A 15,698-nucleotide genomic window follows, 5' to 3' on the forward strand; every position below is an offset into this window, starting at 1 on the left:
ATAAGCATTGAACAATGTACTTATGTACTAAAATATGACATGGTGCCTTTTTAATAGATAAAATTTTAATGTGTTTTATTTCAGTTAAAATAGACTTAAATAAGAGTATAATCTTGTGGAGCACCAGTGGCCATACAAGAGGCTGAGATCTAATCATTCTGTTTGAAGCCAGTTTGGGCAGGAAAGTCCATGAGACTCATATCTCCAATTAACCACCAGAAATCTAGAGGTGGAGCTGTGGCTCAAGTGGTAGAGTGCCAGCCTTGAGAACAAAATGCTCAGGATCAGCACCAGGCCCTGAGTTGAAGCCCCTGACCAGCACATATATAGAATACATAATCTTCAGATGAATTGATGTATCTGGGTCCTCTTCAGAATATTAAGAAACCTTATACTGACACAATACCTATGTGCATCTGATCATATAAAATAATATTTATTGAAATGAAAAATCCAGGAAATTATAACAAGAATTTTTTTCTTTGTTGCTGTTTTGCTTTCCTTTTCTTTTTGTCTCATTTGTTCATTTAGTTACCTTTGGGAGGGGGAAGGAGGGTACGGAAATCATGGGACAAGGGGTGGGAAAATGCAGCAGTGGTACTCACTAGATACTGTGTTGAAAAAGAAGTATACAACTTGTGAGTGGGGAAAGGAGGAAATAAATTGGAAGAGAATGAAGGATGGAGTGACATTGTCCCAAAAGAAATATATTCCTTTTCTGACTTATGTAAATGTAACCCCTCTATATATCATCTTTCTAATAACAATAAAAGTGCATGAAGAAAAAAAAGGAGACCTTATATTCGGAATCTTCTTTTTGGAAGGTCTGCAAGATTTTGCTTTTCATTGTAGTTGGGGTTCTGATACTAACTTATAACAGGCGATCTTCCTTTCCTCAAAGAATGGTAACATTTAGAGAAAAATACCAAGTAAAAACTATTTCAGACCCTTCCTTCACCTATTGTTAAGCTAAATAGCATACCCTGGGTTGGGATCATCAGTGGAGTCTGAGGTTCAGGGTGGGGAGTGATTCTAGGCCGGGGCACCCTGGGCTCCCAGGGCTAATTCATTCCTAGTGATTTCATCTTGCCATCTTTCCTTGTGCAACTGCCATTGCTATGGCTGGAGTTTGAAAGCATTGGGATCAAGGCCACTTGTATGCTTAATATCTTGGTTGCTTTCATTATGAAAATTTCTGAATATTTGAGAAAAATTAACTCATATCTGTGAGGTTGAGGTTGGAGGTGTTAATGAGATTGGAGAATGGGAAGGAAGTTTGCTTGGGAGTGGCAAAATAAAATATACCATAGAACAGTTTCTATGCACATACACAGACACACATAAAATAGTTATCTGGAGTTAATGGAGGTCAGATCTGTGACCCAGTACCTAAAGCAACATCTAGGAATTTTATTCTCAACTTGAAAATGCCATATGTAGTGAAAACGCATTAGATTTGGAGGAAGACAAACCAGATTGTAATTCTCAAGTCTACAAGAAGCAAACAACTTACCTTTGCTTCTTCTTCGATAAAGAGACTAATGCTCTTTCTTACAAGGTACAAAACATATGTCGGAAGAGATGCTATCAAATACTGTTATCTAGCCAAATTTTACGGCTGTGAGTTTAATCTCCCAATCTATACCCTCCTCCTCGCCCTGCAAGTCCCCACTCATAAAGAAAAGACTGAAGGTATGTCTTAGTTTTTTCAGCACATGTTGAGTCATTATTCTAATCTTCTAATCTGGGAGAGGGGCATTGATAATGAAACATGCAGAGAAGGTAATACACTTACTTCATCCTTAGTAATCTGCTAGTCAGCCATTGATTACTCTGCCTACTCATAGGAAGACAAGATCACGGGTTCTACGCTTCTGTTTTCACACTTACCCCTAGGGATACTGCTCCAATTTGTAAATTATGTGACGCATTAGTGGCAACAACATGAATCACTCTGTTAAATCCACCTCACACCTATTTAGTAGTTTGTTGAGTAAATATTCATTCTTTGTTTGGGGATTTTATTTATAGAGAAAGCTCCCGTCAGTATAATAATGGGACTCAATGGGGGTAGGGACTGCTAGCTTAATAGAAGACAGGCTGAAATACACATGAAATCAGATCATTTATCATCCTCTTAACACTTCTTTCAGAAAAAAAAGCAGCAATGGAAATGTGATGATAAATGATAATTATACTTGACACTGGTATAAAGGAGCAATGGATTTAGATTGGAAAATCCAAAGGACAGTCTAAGAACAGCCACTTATAAGTTCTGGCTGATAGTTGCTATTGGGAAAACCTAGGTTCCAGGCTAGTTCTATTTTCTGTACTTTAAGAGAAGGGTCAAATCTGTTATTGCCTAGCTTTTCAAAGTTGTTAAACAAATCAAAATTTAAAACTACCAACAGCCACTGCCCTAGGATACTTTTGAGTTTATAAACATTCATACAGTCCCTGAATGGGAGAATTGGGCCAGAAAGAAAGAAGTTGAGGGGAAGGCCTGACTATTTTCCCCCAATGGTATACATAAACTATCTAGGTATATGTAAAATTTCTTATAAGAGTGTCCACCATATAAAAGAAAAACTTGCTTGTTTTGTTATGTTCTTTAAGCTCTGTTTACTACGACAGGAAAATAGAAAAGACTTTTTTAGTTCTTTTCAATAACAAAGTTGGGAAAAGAAAAGATGGATGTTCTGTTAAGAAAAGCATAAATGATTAACAATTTTCTGGAACTTAGCATAGTAGCTTAAAAGGTCTTAGAATTAATGTCCAATTCTTTAAATTCTTTATTATTAACCTTGTTAGAATGACTACTTATTAATCTTAGAAATAAATACAAGAAGAGAGTGAATAAATTCTGTTGTTGTAGTGTAGGAAAAAGTTACATTTTCTTAGTAGTTAGGAAAGAAGTTAATTTGGTGAAGGAGCACTTGGTGAGCTGTGTGGGGTAGGAGGGGTGCAACCCACTCCGGGGATCATGCTTAGGAAATAACAGCTGGGCAGCTATTGGACAATCCATGATGTCTGTGCTTAGCCCAGTGGGCTAAGGAAGTATAGGGACAACCGGTAAAAATGCTTAAAATTTTATTGCATGCTTTCTGGGTATTGTGTGCCATAACCTCTTCCCTTTCCGTCCGTGAAGTACATTTATTGTCCATGAATATCATTTCTCAGTAACAGACTGTGGAGTTGGATTTGTTCTCATGTGAGGAACAATAGGCTGAGTGTGTGCTGAATGCAGTCCCAGGAATACAGGGGGACAGAAAGAAAGAGGGGAAGGCAGGGTGGGACGAGGAAGAAGGTGAGAGATTGGCCATGACAGAAAAGCTGTGTTTGCTCACAGCCCAGGGATCTTTCAAGAAACACTGCTCTTATCGAACCCCATTCCTGTATTTTTACCTAGCATTTAATTCAAGCTATCATTTTTTTTAACTGAATATGCATTAGATATCTGGCATTGAACATGCCATCGTGACACAAAGTCAGGGCCTTGATATTGTAGTTTAGGATCGATCCCACCTGATAACTCCCTGATTCAGGGATTCAAGAAGCTGTGCTCAGCAATAACTCTGAGATTTTTCAAGCCTTGCTTCCAAGGCACTGTGTGTGTGTGTGTGTGTGTGTGTGTGTGTGTGTGTGTGTGTGTGTGTGTGTGTGTGTGTGTGTCAGGGTGGGAATGGATTCACCCCAATTGCTCAGGAGTTAAGTGGTGTTGATGAGGCAACAGCCAGCCCATCATCATTACTCTTTCCAAGGGCTGTTGAGAAGTGGTTCTGTTGGAATGATTTCATAAAGTGCATAAAAAGTCAAGTCATGACAACTTGTGGGAATTATCAGCCCTAGCTGCCTTTGATGAGGTCTCAAGATGTTAATTGAGCTTCTGGTGGACTTCCAAACTAAGGAGTTTCCTGCTTCCTTTCCCATGCTTTATTCAAGTTCCTTGGAAGTCAGAGGATTCTGGGAGGATTCTCCTATCCCCTGAGCATAGACTGTTCCTTCCCTTTGCCATCAGAGTTGCCTCCCAGATACCACAGCTGTGGAGGCCACTGCTACTTCCAAATCATTAGTCCCTCTAAAAATTCTTAAATGCACTCTTTGTATAGCATGCTTCCCATATGCTGGGACTCCATACACATGATTTCAACCAAAGACAGATTTAAAAATATTTAAAACAAAAAACTGTCACTTGCTGAACCTGTACAGATGTTTTTCCCTGTCCTTATTACTAAAAATAATGTACCATAACTATTTACCTCATATTCACATTGAACTAGGTATTATCCATGATCTAGAGGTGATTTAAATGATGCTCATAGATTGTCATGCACATATGGCATCTTATCTAATGGATTCCTGTATGCTCAGAATTTGGGATCCTCAGGGGTCCCTTGGTGTGGTTCCAAGGGTGACTGCCTTGGGCTTAAAGTAGATACACTGTACTCCTTTTTGTGGAGTCTATAGTCTATTGGGCAAGCATTTTAACCAAATCCTATGGATGGGATGAACAGAGCAATATAAGATCATAGAGTATGAATTATAGATTACTGGGCCAGGACAGCATGATTCAAAGTAAGCCATTGAAGAGCTCATTGAGATTCCAGTTCTAATATGAGAAGTAACATCCTTCCCAAACACCATGAACTGCATCTGTCTATGAGAAGTGGGGGGAGGGAATGGATAATGTGGGAGGAAGGGTACCGCTGTAGACTGTGCCACATCAGTGCAGAGTGCTGTGAACTAATCTGTTTTCACACACTACCAAGAGGGAGAAACACATACCAAGCTCTTCAGGAGGGGTCTCCAAGTGAGACCATCTCTCTCAGTGGTGATTGAATGGTTTGGTTTATCAATATATCAAACTAGCTAAGACCTAGGTGGAAAGTATTAAGCTGAGTTGACTGGTGGAATGAGCAGGGACTCAATATTTAGTGAGTAATCAATAGCCACAAATTTAAAGGCTCATTAGAAGGAACTATAATAGGAAAATAATAAAAGGTCAAATCCTCTGGGAGGCCTTGAAATGCTTCCTGGGTGATAGAAGTCCCTTAGAAGCATCAACCTAGTCTTTTAAGCAGGTTATTGGCCAAAAAGAGAAAAATCCCGCTTTTTTTCTGTGTTTGTTCAAGGGCTTCCTGAAAGCAAGAGGAAGCAAGAAAGAAGACTTAGAAGGTATCAGCCAGCATCTTAGTAAGCAGGGTGGAGAAGCCAGTATTTGGCAGGCATATTGCCCCTCTGAATGGATTTCTAGAAGGAGCCAATGACAGGAAATTCTCAGTGTCTACCATCTTACTTCCTCATTCTTGTAAATGTTAAAGGAGATAGTGTAGAAGACACTTGGCATCAGGTCCACTTTGATCTCCTGCTGTTGCTATAGCAACTTATCTTGAACAAGACAACTAGACAAACTTTGTCTGCAGAGAAGGACCAGGCCACTTGTAATGCCAACCTCTTTTCCCTCCCCTCCTCTATCCTTTGTCCTCTCTTTAACCCTCCATTTTCTCCCCATTCCCCCTTCTCTCATCTTTCTGACTTCTATTTAACAGGCTTTCACTATGTAGCCAGGGCTGGTATAGAACCCTTGATCCTCCTGCCTCAGCCTTCTAAGTGTTAGGATTACAAGTTTACATCCTCACACCTGCTGGTTTTTCTAATGTGAATGCTTCCTGTTCTTTGTAGGATGGGACCACCCCACTTACTATTTCTGCTCTCCTTGCTTTCATCTCCCTTTCTTAGATTCATTAGGCTTCTGGACCATTGTCCCTTAAACTGAATGTCATGTGTGTGATACCATGGTGAAGCTCCTTGGATCCAATTAGCATGCACTGTAGAAATGTAGTAGTAGAATGTAGTAGTAGAAAGGTGAAGCATGTCTTGTATGGTCTGTAGGTACTTAGGAGGCATGAATCAAAGGGTAAAAGAGACTGAATAGGGTCAAAATACTTGATGTACAATGTGAAAATAGAACAAGAAAGCATGTTGAGATTGGTTTGAGAAGGGGAGGGAACGATAAAGGAGAGTGATGGAAAGGGTGAGTCTAATCAAGATATATCATATGCACAAATGGATATGTCTAGATGCAAATTCCTTATACAGCTAACCCATGCCAATTAAAAATAACCCAGTCACTCTGAACTTACAACTAGAATATATTCTTTTAAATATCCAATCACCTACTCATTCAACAATCAATAATTGACCATCTACTATGTGACAGGTATGATGGTAGGTGTGGGAAAAGATAAGCATTAAGTAAGACTTGGTATTGTCCCAAAGAGTTTTACTTCCTAGTGGAGAAGACAGATGAGCAAATTGTATGGTGTCTTGAGAACAGATGATGGGGTAATCTGCAGAGAAAACAACTAATAGGAGAACTTGAGAGTCTATGCAAGCATATGGAGGGTAGTACTGCGTAAGTATTGAAGGAGAAGTAGAAGTTAGTCCAGGAACGCTGGGCTACAGACTGGGATGTGCAGGACACTCACTCAGAGGAACACTGCCTTATTCATCTTGAAATGGGGCCATGTTCCCTATGGCTTAAAAATCCAAGTGCATGCCATATGAGACTCCCCAGTTTATTGGGGGTGTGTAGAGTTTTCCAATGCTTGTTTCATGTTGTTCTGTAAACCAGAGGCAGACAGTAATTTCTTCAGACGTGACATGCCTTTGGGGACTGGGCAGGCCAGTGTGTTCTTGGGCCATGCCATCATCTTTGTTTTTAGGAGCGATTCCTATTTTGAGATGATCAAACACCCCGCCCAATCCCTTAGCAAGCCCTAGAGACTCACTGTTCTTTAGTGCCTTATTTCTGTTTGGGGTGGTGAGTCTAGATAGAAATGGGTAAATGTACTGGATCAAGGCTGTCTTAGTGTCTGTCCTGAGGAGCACTGCCTAAAAATCCAGAGATTTTAATGATGAAGGTTATTTTCTTTGAGAGGTTGTCCCATCATTCTACCATGTGGGAATGCTGATGACAGTGGGTACTTTTTAGTTCACTGCCTCTTCTAGAAGTTACTGTTGGTAAAAGTCACAAGCACCACCTCTTTGCCAAAGTGGGCTACTAGAACTCAAATATAACTGCCTTAAAGATTATTTTTGTGTCCTTTTATCTATTTAAGTGAAAGAAAAGACACTAAAAACGAATGTCTACTAAATCTCAGCTACTCTGTTGGGGGCGGGAAGGGGGGTGGAGGGGGGTCCTGACTATTGTATCACAGGAGTTCTGTAATGACCCAGAAAGTTGGATGTTATTGTCCAAGAGATTAAATCTCTTATTCCAGTCACAGCTGGGAAGGGAATTTTGAACCAAGAATCCCATGGTGTAGTTATGTAATTGTAATTACATTCTACCAAGTTTTATCCTACAGGCTGCTAATCAGGGCTTACGTTTTAACCTCTGTGTTTGCACAAAACACATACTGTGCTATATATCCACTCAGAATGTTGTCTACTGCTTCCTGACCCTGTGTGAAGGAATTGAGGCTCAGCCTCATCTCTTGTCATCCATATCATTAGCTGGTTTGGGCCCCTTAGCTTGGAAAGTGAGGTGAGCAAAGAGCCTTTCTCCTCGATTCCTTGTCACAAATGTCTCTGTGAGGTTCACCTCTCCAACTCCACAGGACTTGACAGTCAATGATGTTGGATTTCTGTCCATAATTTAGTGATGAGTTGGGTAGATGGCTGATTGCCTGTCTTCCTCTGCATTGTCATCTTAGAAATCTAGACTAAAAAAAATGTGTAAAGAGTGATGGAGAGTGAAGAAGATGCTCACATCTGAATTATAAAGTGAATTTGACCCCAATCAAGACTTCACTGATACCAGGAAAAACATGAGATCCAAAAGGTAAAACTGAAGCACAAGCATGAGGAAATTGTTGTCATTCTCAGATGGTTTAATGTCTTAAGTCACCCCTCTGCCTTTCATTGCGAGGGATGTACTGTAGCCACTGGGCTGTCCTCTCATGGTCAGCGAAATTATCTGTCTTATGGTAAACTCAAATCTTATTCCATCCTGGGTAACTAGAATGGAAACTACATCTGTGGACATGTTGTAATACCTTTTCAACTTAGAGAATGAAAGAATTGAAGTATTTAGGACACTAAAGAATTATTGTGCTAACTCACTCATTTTACAGAGCCTAGAAACTAAAAGATAAAAATGGGCCCAAATCAATATTTAAAATCCTGTTGGTAAACTGGGGGCTAGTGGCTCGGGCTTAGAGTCCTAGCTACTCACAAGGCTAAAATCTGAGAATTACATTTCAAAGCCATCCTAGGCATAAAAGTCCCCTTAGACTTGTATCTCCAATTAACAGAGGAAAAATAGCCCAAATTGGAAGTGTGGCTCAAGTGGTAGGTAGAGTGCCAGCCTTGAGTGAAAAGTCCAATGAAAATGGGAGTCCCTGAGTTCTTATATTAAGAGTATATCCCTCCCATTTTATAGCACCCAACCCCTTCTCTCTGTGATCATGGACATATAATTTTACCTCAATTTTATCTTCATACCATCTCTGATACCACTAGTCAGTGGCTGCCTTGGAATTTTAACCTAAACCTCCTGCCTTCCAGTCTCATTAGGTCTTGCTTTGCCTTCTACATCTACATCCCAAATGATTTGAAATAGCTATAAACTCTTCTTTTTCAGCCAGAGCCTCTGATGCTCAGGAAGGAGTCTAGAAGAGATGTCTTCTTTGTGAAGTTTGGAGTCACCCACAGTGGGACCTTTCCATAAAGTGCTTCTGTGCTTAGTGAAGGGACACAGTGACTGCATGTGGGCAGAGGAGACTGAGGGAGGCTTTGGATCCTGCGAGTCTCTAGGTTTTACACTCTTGATCTGTGAGGCTGCAGAAACCACCAGCAAGAGATTGACTTCTTGTTCAATGAACAACTAGCTTCTCATGAAACCAGGGCTTTATAGCAGGGACGTAGACTGTTGGGAACACCAGGTTGCCTTAGGGTTCAGGGCCTTTTACTACAAGGACAGAGTGTTCTTCGGGGAACTGGAGAAATCCTGGCTGTGGGAGATTTTGAACTGCAATCACTACCACATGGTGCTCAGTATTCAGAGCTGACACCACTAGGATTTCTGACATTCTTAGCCAAACACAGTGACTGTCTGAGAGGAAAATCCCCTGACCTTTAAGAGGGACATTGATGTTCTCCTCTGTCTCCTCAGGTCCTGAAGGCTGGGACGGGGGTGGAGGGAGGCAGTATTGGTCAGTGAGGGGGCAGAGGAGTAATGTCCAATGCAGACCTCACTTCCCCCAGACAAAAGCTCTGGTTGCTTTCCGGCTCCCTGGAGGGATGTTCTGTTGCCACCTCATTGAGCCAGTGAAGGAGGAAAAAGGAATTGATGCCAGATGAGGTGACACAGGAGCGTGCGCTGCAGGAAATCTGAGTCCAACACTACGTCTAATGAGCCTGTTATTAGAGGCTGTTGGCAGAGCGAGGCAAATCGAGTGCTAATGAAAAGCAGGTTCTGCGAGTAGCCGAGCGCTGAGCACCAGCCCCATTAAGCGTCCTCTCGGAGTGGCAGAGCTCAATTCACACAATAAGCTGAGAATGCCATTGAAACAGCACTCACGTGGACTTGTGTGAGAAAGGACTGGACAATTGCAGAATGAACAGCTGTTTAAATAATTCAGTGAAGAAGCTGAGGCTGAAGGAAATGGTGGGCTCATTGTCAAGGTTCGAAATGATCCCAACAGTGGGCCCATCCCATGGCCTCAGTCTGTTGGACAATGGGGTCTATTGCCAATGGTCCCCTTGGCATTCAGAAATGTCATGGCTCACTCTTCATCTGGGATATACTCAAGAAATAAATGAGGTAACTAACAATGTCAGTGATTATTTTGCTCTGGGAAAATGGTGTTCTCAAGCTCTGAGTAGCCCATCAAATTCTTTATTGCTTTGTTCCGTTTGTACAGCCATAAGGATTTAGGAAGTAAGCATTCATGAAGGTTTAGTATGCCCCATGAGTCATTGTGTTGATCTAATAATGGTCCTGTCTAGACCATGTCTTAGACTTTTTTCTTCTTGCCCGGAAAGCAAACTCCTGGACTTCTGAGTCTTCAGGTCTTACATCTGTCCAGTTCATCTTCCTCTGATACCCATGTATCTTTCTGGGATCAGGGACACTCATGAACTCTGTCATGTTCATGATGGTGTTAGGCTCAGCATTACTTACTATGTATGTTAAATCAGAACCCAACCTGTAGACCAGGGATGGCATCTGGAGTGGCTGTAGGCTCTAGGGGATGTACAGATTTCTATATTGAGTATATTCAGTGTGCCTGCTAAGCTGCAGACTGACTGCATAATTCATTTGCAGATACTGCTCAGCTTTCTATTCCTCAGTCATCCGATGCAGTACTGCAGCACTTCCCTGTCGGCTGCTTCTGTCTCCATCGCCCTGCTCCTAGCAGGTGTTGTCATTTGCAATTGTTGTATGTATCCACTTGTGCGGTCTCTCATCATATGATTCTCTCTATGAGAATGAGGACTTTGCTTTGTTGTGGTGGCTGTGGAACTTATTTCATTTTATTTACTTTTTAATTTTGTTTACTTATTTATTTTTTACTTTTTTTAGATTTGTGGCACTTTCTTTAGCACCTATTCCAGGGTGGAGCCTGTAATATATGTGCCCAGTAGAAATGTGTAGGATGAGCCCAAGAATGGGGAGAGTTTGCAGGATTAGTATACTTCTGTTGTATCTGCAGAAAGGTCTTATTGCTAGAAGACAGTGGGCCCTTTAAGGCTGCCTTTCAATACTTAGTTTCTTTTTAATAAGCATTTACCAAGTATTTGGTGCTAGGTATTTAAGACCACAGTCCTCTTGGGTGCCAGTGGCTTATACCTGTAATCCCAGTGACTCAGGAGGTAAGATCTGGATGATCACAAGCCAGCCCAGGCAGAAAAGTTCATGAGACTCCAGTGAAGCAGCAAAAAGCTGCTTCTTGAAGCAGCTTTTTTTTTTTTTAGTCCAGCCGGGCTTTTTGTGTAAACTTAGCAGCAAACTGAGTAAGTGCTAGGCTCTGAATTCAAATCCTAACATTGCAAAACAACAACAACAACAACTCAAACAAAAACTATCACAGCCCTTTTCTTCAGGGCTCATAGACTGGTGGAGGGTGTAGACAATCAAATCCATCTTTTAAGGTCCCAGTTATAAATTATCCTCTCCTGAAGACCCTCCCTGAATCCCCCTTCCACCTGCCCAAATCAGGGTTAGGTTTGAGTCTAGTGATGTCACTTAGTGTCTCATTCAGAGCTTTATCACAACTCATACATAAGCAGACAATGATAGTACAATGTACATTTAGTTCCCTTTCTTAGCACATACTTCTTGACAGCAAGTACTGTACTTATCATTACTAAATAATATGTCTAACCATGTCAACAAATACGAATCACTCCTTAAAAGGGGTGGCAGTCACCCAGTGCAGTCACTAGCACTTACTAAGCTGTGTGTGAGTGTATTTAGAACTTACACATTCAGGGCTTCAGGGGTGTTTTGTCATGGCCTACAAAGCAAATCATTAGGCATGTATCATCTTCATCCACTAAGAAATGTATGCCACAGCTGGGCACTAGTGTCCCTTACCTGTAATCCTTGCTGCTCAGGAGGCTGAGATCTGAGAATCAAGGATTGAAGCTAGCCTGGGCAAGAAATTCTGAGAGACTCTTATTTCCAATTAACCACCCAAAAAGCTGAAAATCAGTACGTTGCTCAAGTGGTAGAGAGCATCAACCTTGAGTGAAAAAAGTAAGGGACAGTACTCAGGCCCTGAGTTCAAATTCCAGTGCTGGCACACTTACCACCTGCACACACACACACACACACACAAAATGCATGCAACAGGTGTCCAGCCACAGATCAGAGTGAGGTGTGTACGTGTACCTAGTATTTGTGTGTTTTTACTTTGGCATGTCTGTTTCAATGCCTGAAGCTTTCATATATCTGCTTTTGTGAAGATAGTCTATAAAGTATGCATGTAGTTTCTGAGGCAACTCTATATTATGTTATATTATGTTGTATTTCCTATTCCAGACTCTCCTTGGATTCTTGGACATGCAGTAATTTTTTACAGTGAGTTTGGGAGTATTCCCTGTGTCCTTGACTATAAGCTAATGCTGGAATCTACAGAGAGATTTGTTTTCTCTGTGTATGTGCCAGGAACTGTTTTTTGTTGTTGTTGTTGTTTTATTTCTCGAAGTGAAGAGTATCTGTTTAATTCCAAGGGAGCAAGTGGTAGGGATTCTCTCTATAAATACTTGAGGGCTCATGACATTTTCATGCAGCCACTTTGATGTGGTTGTTTTGATTCAGGGCTTCAGAGACGTTTTGTCACAGTCTAAAATGCAAACCATTAAGCAAGCAGCAACTTTGTACAGCTAAGAAATGTGTATAACAGGCATTCAGCCACATCTCAGTGTTGGCTGTGTATGCAAACCTAGTATCTGTGTGTTTTTACTTTAACGTGGCTGTTTTGATGCCTGATGCTTTCATTACATCATATGACTCTTGCCAGAATGTTTGCTTTTAAATTCTTGCAAGTCTCATTTTAATACAAACCATGTGCCCAGGGAATCTCATTTCAATGGCAGGAGGGATGCAAATGAGGCAGAAGGCAAGTAGATTAACAATCTCAAGGAGATGGGAGAGTTTTGCCAATGGCTGACTAAAAAAATACGTTCAGCATTTCAGAACACATACTATCTCTATTTTTTTTTGGCCGTTTCCTGGTTTAGAGTTTCTTATTACAGTATGGTTTCAGAAATGTTAAAAAAAAATGGAAAAGATCCCAGGGTAAACATAGAAATATGGTAACTCCATGCTAAAAAGATCATTTTGATTGTTTTCTCCTGATATGCTATAAAAAGGACGCCTTCTGTCTGTATCACTTAGCAACAGGAAGTGCTGTTTGGCGCTCACTCATCCTCAAGGCCATTGTATACAGGCTGGGAGCAGCTAACCAAGCCCTGTCTTCTTCTTTAAGTAGTCTGAGCAATTGTCCCTGACAATAAATGCCAGGAAGTCACACACTGGTGCCCCAAAGATTATCTAGAAAAAGGGAAACTTAGGGCATTAAGGAGACACTAAGAAGCTTACATTTTGATTAATATCCTTATCTAAGTATTTTACCCAACCATGCAACATCAGTCCAAATCTAAACACATTTTGGTAGCAAGAATATTGAGGAGCCTGCTATGAAAATGTAAGGCATTGCATTTGAGACCTCAGTCTTACCTCTAAGACTGGAAGCTATGTTTCTTGGTGACTTGTATGGATCTCCTGGATTAATGACCTCCTTACCAAGAACTTGGTAAGTGTTGTCTCTTTGTCATGTCCCCAAGTATTATGCTAGCATGCTTTTGTTTAATTTTCATGAAGTGAACATCAGGCTGTTTTTTCTATGTCACAGCGTTGGCAAATGCCAGTCAGTCCATTCTCTCGCCCTAAAGCCCTCACTTCCCATTGTAACAAATGATTACTAATCACAGAGCTGCAGTTAAGATATTGTCTCTAGAGGAAGTCTTGCTCTACTCAGTGTCATGGAAGATGCCGTGTCATCCATTCAGTGACAGTGGTCTGTTAGTTGCTCAAGGTATATTTTTCCTTTGTCAAATGATGATGATTGTAAATGAGAGTCACACAGCAGCCCTCCGTTTGTGGAAGTCAAATTTCTGGCCACCCTCTGTCATTGCCTAAGCTTAGTTGTGGAATCTTGCCTGCTGGGGAAATGACAAAGCTGGAGAAGAAGTATCTTCACTTCTTCACTTCTGGCAAGCGCTCTCTTGTGAAGGTAGCTTGGTTAACCTAGGGGAGAAGAAGGATCCAGAAAAGGGCTGAGTTGCATCCATAAACCTGGATAGTATCAGCTAGTGGACAGTCCATCAGAATCCTGATAATGCAGTGACCTTTGCAGAGCTAGAATAGAATGGACTTTCTTTCTTTCTTTCTTTCTTTCTTTCTTTCTTTCTTTCTTTCTTTCTTTCTTTCTTTCTTTCTTTCTTTCTTTCTTTCTTTCTTTCTTTCTTTCTTTCTTTCTTTCTTTCTTCCTTTCTTTTTTGTCAGTCGTGGGGCTTGAACTCTGGGCCTGGGCGTTGTCCCTGAGCACTTCAGCTCAAGGCAAAGGCTTTACCACTTGGGCCACAGTGCCACTTCTGGTTTTTCTGGTGGTTTATTGGAGATTAGAGTCTCACAGACTTTTCTGCCCTGGCTGGCTTTGAACCACGATCCTCAGATCTCAGCCTCCTGAGTAGCTAGGATTACAGGTGTGAGCCACCAGTGCCCCACCATGATTGGTCTTTCTTTTAGCAGAATAAACTATCTTTTGCAAAAGACAGGGACGACTTGGGTAATCAGCATCTGTGACTTTTGGAGCCCTTTTTCAGCTGGACCTAACTCAGACTGTGACTCTTCTGTAAATGTCTCCTTGTTGTAAAAGAACAAGAGAGCCCAGGTATTGGAGGCATAGCTGGGTGTGAATCTCTATTTCTTATAGTTTCCTAGCCAGCTGTCTAGAGAATCAGTCAGGGACACTTCCTTCCTAGAGTTGGTGTGGGACGTGACTCTTGGGAGCCGCTTCTGGCCTCATTCCTTTCCTTACTAGGACGGTCAGAACAATGGGAATGAAGACACCTGGCAGTGGGTGGCTCTACTGTCCTGCTTACAGATGAACTGGGATTCACCAGGCCGTGAGTCACCCTTGTGACTGGCAGAGGCCCTGCAGGTATACAGGGAGGTGCTCACTGGCTCTAACCACCACCTTCGTTTCCGTCCTAGTGCCAACAATATGCCCAAGCAGGTGGAAGTGCGCATGCACGACAGCCTCCTCGGCTCAGACGAGCCCAAGCACCGACATCTGGGCCTGCGCCTATGCGACAAACTGGGGAAGAACCTCCTTCTCTCGCTGACGGTGTTTGGTAGGTGCCTGACCCACGGCTCTGCTGCCTTCGGGAAGAGCTGATCCAACAGGGAAGGGGAGTGCGTGCTCTGCCGGAGGCCCTGTCATCCCAGGCCCCCTGCCCTGGTGCTATCGTCTGTCCTCACCCAATCTAGCCATGCGTTCTCCTCTAGGATCCAGTGGTTCTCATGTCCATGTCCGTGTCCTGTGAGCTTGTGTGCATGTAGGCCGGGCTCTCATATCAGGCCTGTGCTTTGGATCACCTTAAGAGAGGCCCTGGAACCTGCAGCTTAGCAAGGTGACCCCAAAGCATGTCGTTCAGAGTCACAGTTAAAGAAATAACTGCATCCACCTTAAGGCAGCTGTGGCTGGAAATCCTCAAAGAGCTCTTGAGGTCTCACCTACACCAGACACACCATTGATTGAGATTGGAGGAGGAGGAAGTGGTGCGGAGGCTCAAGTGGCAGAGACGGAAGGAGGTCCGCGTGGAGGAGTGTAGACACCATGCCTGGGGCTGAGGTAGCCTTGGCTCCCAAGTCTTACTCCCCTGTTTCAGGTGTCCCCTGGTGGTTGTTCTTCTGTGTAGAGTGTTGATACAGTCTCAGTCTCAGGGTTTCTTGCCATGACAGCCATACCCCTTCTCTTCCTCGTTCTTGCACTGTCACTGAGGCTACACAGAAAAGCAGTGACAACTCAGCCTCCCACCATCACCACCCACACCCACGCACACACCCTGCACTTTGTTACCTCTCCTTTGCTCCACTCATCTCAGATACCAGTAGACGA

General features: G+C 42.2%; 1 protein-coding gene across 2 annotated transcripts in view; it reads left to right on the top strand.

Moving 5' to 3' along the window:
* Slc1a2 (solute carrier family 1 member 2) overlaps positions 1–15,698 on the top strand; it is a 125,733-nt gene that overhangs the window by 58,491 nt on the left and 51,544 nt on the right. For both annotated transcript variants that reach the window (XM_042691322.1, XM_042691323.1), the window contains exon 2: positions 14,792–14,931. In XM_042691322.1, the coding sequence (XP_042547256.1) occupies positions 14,792–14,931 (140 nt within the window). The remainder of the gene's footprint in view (positions 1–14,791; positions 14,932–15,698) is intronic.

Source organism: Dipodomys spectabilis, unplaced genomic scaffold (assembly GCF_019054845.1).
Source record: "Dipodomys spectabilis isolate Male_0828 unplaced genomic scaffold, ASM1905484v1 ptg000145l, whole genome shotgun sequence".
Lineage (NCBI taxonomy): Eukaryota > Metazoa > Chordata > Mammalia > Rodentia > Heteromyidae > Dipodomys > Dipodomys spectabilis.